At 40.7% G+C, this 7,402-nt stretch overlaps 1 protein-coding gene across 1 annotated transcript; it reads left to right on the top strand.

The window, feature by feature from the left end:
• The first annotated feature begins 651 nt into the window (after positions 1–651).
• Positions 652–6,290, top strand: Prmt6 (protein arginine methyltransferase 6). The gene is made up of 2 exons (XM_015502626.2): positions 652–1,993; positions 4,155–6,290. Exon 1 carries the CDS (start codon positions 769–771, stop codon positions 1,894–1,896), a length of 1,128 nt encoding a protein of 375 aa, XP_015358112.1. The 5' UTR covers positions 652–768; the 3' UTR covers positions 1,897–1,993; positions 4,155–6,290.
• The last annotated feature ends 1,112 nt before the right edge of the window (positions 6,291–7,402 follow it).

Below are 7,402 nucleotides of genomic sequence, written 5' to 3' on the forward strand. Positions count from 1 at the left end.
TTAGTGGGCGTCCTTCTGGGATTTAACCCCTAAATTAGCCACAGGATTACCAGAGCAGTTCCGTGAGCCAAGCAACTATTCTCCTGAAATAGAAGAGAGATCAGAAATACAACCCTTCTTCAGGTGGAAGGAAGATGCATGCCTTTGTTGCTTGGGGATGGTTGAAAAATTGAAAGCCATAGGGTTCCATTACTAGACCTAAACCATTCAGTAGATTAGTGGTCGCATTAGAATTACAAAGGTTTTACAAAGTTAGGTATTCACTAAATCTATTTACACCTTCTTTGAAGCCTAACTCCACTGAAAACCAAAGAGAGGAATGCGTAAGACAATTTCTAACTTATACGCTGGAGAACTTGAAGAATCACAGCTGCCTAGGGAAAGTGGTAGTACGCTGTCAGTGCAGCCTTAAATCGGTAGGGGAAAAAAAAAAAAACAGTGATTTGAGCATAGAAACAATGGTGAATTTCTAGTCTTAAGTGGGTGTCTACTTCAGGAGGGGAGTGAAAGCAAAACAGAACTGAAGGATTAAGAGAAGGAGGGAGAACTCAAATCGCAAAACGCGGGTGTGGTGGGTGGGAAAGGCGTTGCCAGGACCTAAAAGCGGCAGAACGCGGGCAGGCGAGCTAGCTCCAGCAAACGCTGGGCGCCCCGCGGGAAGCGGGAACGCGGGCGGAAACTACAAGTCCCAGAAACCTCGGGCTCCGAGCCGCGCCGCGCCGCGCCGCGCCTCGCAAAGCCCGCCGGGAGCCGGCTGCAGCCGCCAAGATGTCGCAGACTAAGAAGAGAAAGCTTGAGTCGGCGGGCGGCGGCGAAGGAGGGGAGGGAACTGAAGAGGAAGATGGCGGGGAGCAGGAGGTGGCCGTGCCACGACCCCGGAGGACTAAGCGCGAGCGGGACCAGCTGTACTACGAGTGCTACTCGGACGTGTCGGTCCACGAGGAGATGATCGCCGACCGCGTCCGCACCGATGCCTACCGCCTGGGTATCCTGCGGAACTGGGCAGCTCTGCGAGGCAAGACCGTGTTGGACGTGGGTGCAGGCACCGGCATTTTGAGCATCTTCTGTGCCCAGGCCGGGGCCCGGCGCGTGTACGCGGTGGAGGCCAGCGCCATTTGGCAACAGGCCCGGGAGGTAGTGCGGCTCAACGGGCTGGAGGACCGAGTGCACGTCCTGCCGGGTCCGGTGGAGACGGTGGAGTTGCCAGAGCAGGTGGATGCCATCGTGAGCGAGTGGATGGGCTATGGACTTCTGCACGAGTCCATGCTGAGCTCTGTGCTGCACGCGCGGACCAAGTGGCTGAAGGAGGGCGGTATTCTCCTACCGGCTTCCGCTGAGCTCTTCGTAGCCCCCATCAGCGACCAGATGCTGGAGTGGCGCCTAGGCTTTTGGAGCCAAGTGAAGCAGCACTATGGCGTGGACATGAGTTGCCTAGAGAGTTTCGCCACACGATGCCTCATGAGCCACTCGGAGATCGTGGTGCAGGGTCTGTCCGGCGAGGACGTGCTGGCCCGGCCACAGCGCTTTGCTCAGCTGGAGCTGGCCCGCGCCGGCCTGGAGCAGGAGCTGGAGGCCGGGGTGGGCGGGCGCTTCCGCTGCAGTTGTTATGGCTCAGCGCCCATGCATGGTTTTGCCATCTGGTTCCAGGTGACCTTCCCTGGAGGAGATTCGGAGAAACCCCTGGTGCTGTCCACCTCGCCTTTTCACCCAGCCACACACTGGAAGCAGGCACTCCTCTACCTAAACGAGCCGGTACAAGTGGAGCAAGACACGGACGTTTCAGGAGAGATCACGCTGCTGCCCTCCCGGGACAACCCTCGTCGCCTGCGCGTTCTGCTGCGCTACAAAGTGGGGGACCAGGAGGAAAAGACCAAAGACTTTGCCATGGAAGACTGAGCGTTGCCTTTTCTCCCAGCCCCACCTCCTAAGGCAGCCTGGCCTGTTTGGGAGAGGCATAGGGAGGTCGGAGGAGAAAGGGAGATCCCATGTGCAAGTAGGGGACTATCTCTCTTTTCCCTCATGGTTCTTGGGGAGGGAGAGTGACTTCAGTTTGAGGAGATTCTTCTGGCAATTTATAAAGCGATGTCCCCAACCATGGATACAGCGTGCTTAATGATAGGCTTTTAAGCCTTAAAAGCATATGGAAACAAGCACTTGTAATTCCATTTCTTTTGTTTCACGGGGAAAAAAAAGACGGATAAAATGTCAGTTTATGATGGGTCCATGCACAAACCAAACACCTCACACTTAGATAAAGTCTGCAGCTGGGAAGAGGGTATAGGAGTTCAGTTCCACTCCAGAAATTTCCACTATGACTTAACCTCTCCAGAGTCTTATTTTCTTTGTCTGAATTCCCCCCCATTCCTAGATGTTTGTAGGCTATGGTACTTGTTCCTCATTGTTTTCTAAATAAATCTCACTACTGGTCATTAAAGGGTGGAGAAGAGGAAGTAGTTTAAATAGCCCACTTCTTACTACTTCTATTGGGTGCTAAAGTTTATGAATACATGGAAATGGACTTTATATAAATTATATAGCATACCTAAGAAATTCAAAATACAACATTTAGAGAAAAAAAAGTCTGAAAAACTGCGAAGTAGCATGGATTTTAAAATTCTTATTACTCTTAAAACTGTACCAAGAAAATGTCTCATTATGTTCCATAATATTGGGGTAATTATGAAACAGGCTGATAGAGAAGGTTTCTGGACCTAAACCCAGGCCTTATTCATTACCATGGGTACATTATTTAAGCTCACGAAAATAAGGAAAATACATTCCCAGCTAGAGAAAAATGTAGTCAATTTAAACATGTGGAGGGATCAAATGACTTGGCCTATTTACATCTAGTGAAAGTTCCTTTCTTTTCTTTTTTAACCTTTTTTTTTTTAGATCACCCAAATGTGAAAGTTGTGAATTTGGGAAAATGGCTTGTAATGAAGTGTGAGTCATGTCAAATTCATTCCACTGATGTTTCCCTCTTTATCTCTATGGCAAATAAAACATTTCCATTCCTATTATTTTTACAGATTAAGTAAGTTTTGTGTGCTGTTTATGAGTTACAATGCTTTTTGCCTTTTTAATATCAGTTCTTAAGTGTTACAAACCCTTCAGAACACAGCTTCAGGGCAATTCAAAGGACTAAAGGTATGGTTTTTGCATATTAGTAGCTTTTATATGCTAATAGAAAAAGTGTGGAAATTGTGTTCTTAAGTACTCTAGCATTTTATTTGTAACTTGCATTTTCTGCTCTTTTGTTCATTGCATATTAAGGTATTTAAGTCTAACTAATTTGTTAAAATTTGATATTGTTATACATGATCCATTTAATCTTCCATTTTGAAGGAAGGAAAACATACATGTACAAATTCATCAATTTTACAAAATAATTAAACAACAAGCAGTTCAGTTACAATTGTCACTGTTTTAATACCATTATTCTAAAAATGCTACCTTGTAGGAAGCTAGGTTTGGTTTAAGTTAGAGGTAAGAGCTCCTTATTTTGGAGCCATCTATATACTTAAAATCAAATATTTACTTAAGAGTTTTAATGTGTGGTTTGAGTAGATTTCTAGTGGTTTTGTTTGTTTAAACTTTTTATAACAATCTCTGTACTATGTAGCCAAAAGAAAGCATTCTTCAGAATTCCATATTTCACATACATTATAGTTTTCTCATTAACTAATATAAGCACACAAAGAAAACTCCATTTAAAACTTGGGAAACTATAGGTGTGAAGGTGGATATGTCATACTTAATCAAAGTAAGTTTCAAAATTCATGTTACTCTTTTTCCAAAGAAAAATGAATTATAAAAACAGGCAATCAAGAAACAGCATAGTATAAAAGTTAAGAGGTTGGCCTAGGGAGCCAGACAGTCCATGCCTGCACCTAGGCCCCGCCATAGTTTCCTTGGACAAACTACTCTAACCTCTCATTTTTCCCGGCAAAAGGGAGGTAACAATAGTACCTACTTCATAGAAATGTGAGAGTATAATGGTTAATTCAGGTAAACACATAATGCCTGATATGTAAAAAGTTCTCAGCACCCTCTCAATCTTGTGATTATATAAAATTCATGGAAATCTGGAGCTGTTAGATACATACAAATTTTGCTACAGAATAAATATTCAACATTTTGGTTTTTTTTTACAGGTATCGTGTGATGGTATCATCATGGCTATACATGAAGAGCAATGTATGACCCTGGACACCAAATGATCCAAAGGAAAACCAAGACTTTTGGAGTGAGGATACTTCCTGAAGGATGCAAGTCTAATATATATCAGTATACAGGCATTGTCCTCTCTTGTGGACTGGTACTGATTGCTTGGGGCCATTAGGGCCCCAGGCAAGAATTCCTAGCTCCCCCAAAAATATGGTAAAGTTATACTTGTTTCCCTCAAACAACTTACGTTTATTTAACCCTATGAAATGTCCCAAATATTTTCATTAATTCATTGGACCAATGAATATTTTATTGATTATATGAAGTAATAGTCATTGTTATAACCATGTAGGATACAAACCAATAGAACAGATTCTGCCTTCAGATACATACCTTTATAAGATAAACTACTAAGTATAATAAACAACAGGCTAAGGACTGGGTTGGTCTTGGTGTTAGGAAGGACAGATAATTATCTTCCTTTCTCACACAGATTTACACAGATATTGAAGGATTTGCATAACGTTGTATGTCTGATAACTTAAGTCCTCCTAACCTCAAAAATTCACTTTTTCATTATATCAATCCTGCATGCTTCAGTCAAAAACATAAAAGTACATACCTCCTGAGTAGGTAACAACTAATTTTTTCCTTTTATGACCAAGAAAGGGAAAACTCCTTAGCCCTTGGAAGTCTCACTGGAGAGCTCTTAGGCCTTGAAAAACCACCCCCTTTAAGAATAGGGTCTCAAGGTTTGACAAATACTAAGCACTCATTAAACACTCCCAATACCCATTCTTTAACAGCTAATCAAATGTGATACATATCCTGAGGCCCCCAGAAAACTGAATCCTCAACACTGTGAGGCCATTTGTCCTTGGTCCTTGGTATCAGAGAGAGAAGAACCAGATGAGTTTGAAAGTGATGCTGAAAATGGCCTAGAGTCAAGTAGGTAAAAATGTGAAAAGCATTTCAGCAAACAACATTTTGCTTATGGTCAGCCCTATTGTTATCTTCATACTTCACACTACCTAATGTGGCTGAGGGATTGGTCTTGGGGGCACTTAATAACAAAGATACCCCACTCTTACATGTGCATCTTTTGATGCATTGATTTATTCACTGATCCAATAAACCAGCAATATAAATTCTAAATAAGTAAATTCTACTTGACTATAATATGGTAGGGAACTTAATTAACAACATCAATAATTTACATGCATTGTTGAGTCTGGAAAAGCTTCATTCAACTAAACCTTATCTCTGTTGAAGCAAGATTGGAAAGGCAGCAAAAATATAGCTTATACTCTCAGATACATAATGAAATCCTCAGGAAAAAATCCTCTCTGACATTAATTCCAGAAACAAAGTCTATATCCTCTGAATAACTGGTTTGTTTCATAAAAGACATAGCATATTGGTTAGATGACCCTCCACAATGGCTGCTAGAAGGCTGAGCCAATTTTATGCCTCACTTGTCCTATTTTTTTTTTTTTAATCTTTGCATCTGGCTCCCTTCCACACTCTAATTTTTTCTCTGATTTTTCCTCTCACACTTGTAATACATCATATATGTTTTGTTGGTATTTATGTAACCTTTTTCTCTTCTAAATTTTTTTGACATTAAAATGTTTTCCTACTTGAAATACCTACAAGATGTCTGAGGGTGAGGAGGTTAGAGAAAGGACCCGAGAACTCAGATACATGTCCCCGTAATTTCCTACAAAATGTGTTTGTCTCACATTTTTCATTGGGTTGGACAGCTGATTTGATTCCCATACTTTTAGCCAACTTTACAGAATAATACATTTTGTAGAATCAAAATTTCAGAGTATATGAAAACTCAAGACATGTAGAGAATCTCGAATAAAATCGTGAATAAAGCTCTTTCGAAGCCTAGGACAAGTCTTGATTAAATCTTAAACACACTTAGTAAGAAGAATTATAGGTTTCTAAACCTTTTTCAAAAATGTGTCAAAATAGTTATGGTAACGATAAGGCGGAATGTGGCATAATTAGACTATTTGTCAAAATATTGTACATATTTGCAGGTAAAGAAACAAAAACCTTGGACCTGATTAAACATTAAGAGGATTTTAATAAAAATCAGGACATGACCAGTAGCAGTGAAATTGTGCTCCTTTGGTATCTTTCATAATTAAATTCATCATTGTTGATAATAGAAGTAGTAGGGGAAGACTGGTGAAGATTTCAGTTGATTGAGTAGCTTTAAACACAGCAGACATGTACAGTACAGGGAACTGTGGTGGGGTGCTGATATCTTTTCAGTATGCTCCTTCAAGTACAAAAAAAAGGAAGAAAATAGAGAAGGAAAGGCAGTCAGAAGGAAATGATCTCTGTACTTTTTAAAATCTTTGCAGGCACTCCACTAATGAAGTGAGATATGTGTTTGTGAAAAACTTTCACATTCTGCAAAATTGTTGGCTAAAAATAACAAAGTGATGAGAAACATAAGATGGGTGATCCACCAAAACCTATAAAGCTTTGTAACTAAGAGTACTAATACGGTACTATTTATAATAAAAGTAGTAGCAGTTAATTCCTAACAAATTCTAAAATAAATATAAGTAAGGATAGCTCAAAGGAAGGAAATAAGATATAACTTCACAAACAAAACCCGCAAAGATGGGGAAAAGGCTCAATAAATAATTCTAAGATAAAGAGAATATGGTCAGAGCCAGCAGGAAGAACCTAGTGCATGATACATTCCTCTTAGCTCACTGTATTGAACTACACATTTGTGCTTTGTGTTCAGCAGCAGTTACCAGGGGGTGCTAAGTAATAATGATGACACTGATGGCATATAAATCAGCTGACTTCCACTTACACTGGCATTATTTCCCTACATACCGGTTGAATTCAAATTCATTTGATTTACAGAAGCATTCATTGAAGCAGAACACTTTGTCTTTTGTTCAATTTTCAAAAATTAAAGTAATTTAAAATTCCATTGGGTTTATAGATCTTTCAGTGCAAATTTTGAAGGGAAGTAGAATGGAGAGTCACATGTGGCCATAACTATACTTAAGTATAAATTTATATACTCTATAATTTTAGTCACAAGGAACATATATAGAAAGTTTGAGGAATGAAAATACTGACCTGTGTAGAGTGGAAGGAAAATGGTTGAGTACAGCTACTTGAGTTTAGGTGTTAGTTGGATAGATGGGAATGGGGACAATAGCTGTTTTTCCAAAGTCACTGGACAGCATAA

The sequence above is a fragment of the Marmota marmota genome, unplaced genomic scaffold (assembly GCF_001458135.2).
Source record: "Marmota marmota marmota unplaced genomic scaffold, marMar, whole genome shotgun sequence".
Lineage (NCBI taxonomy): Eukaryota > Metazoa > Chordata > Mammalia > Rodentia > Sciuridae > Marmota > Marmota marmota.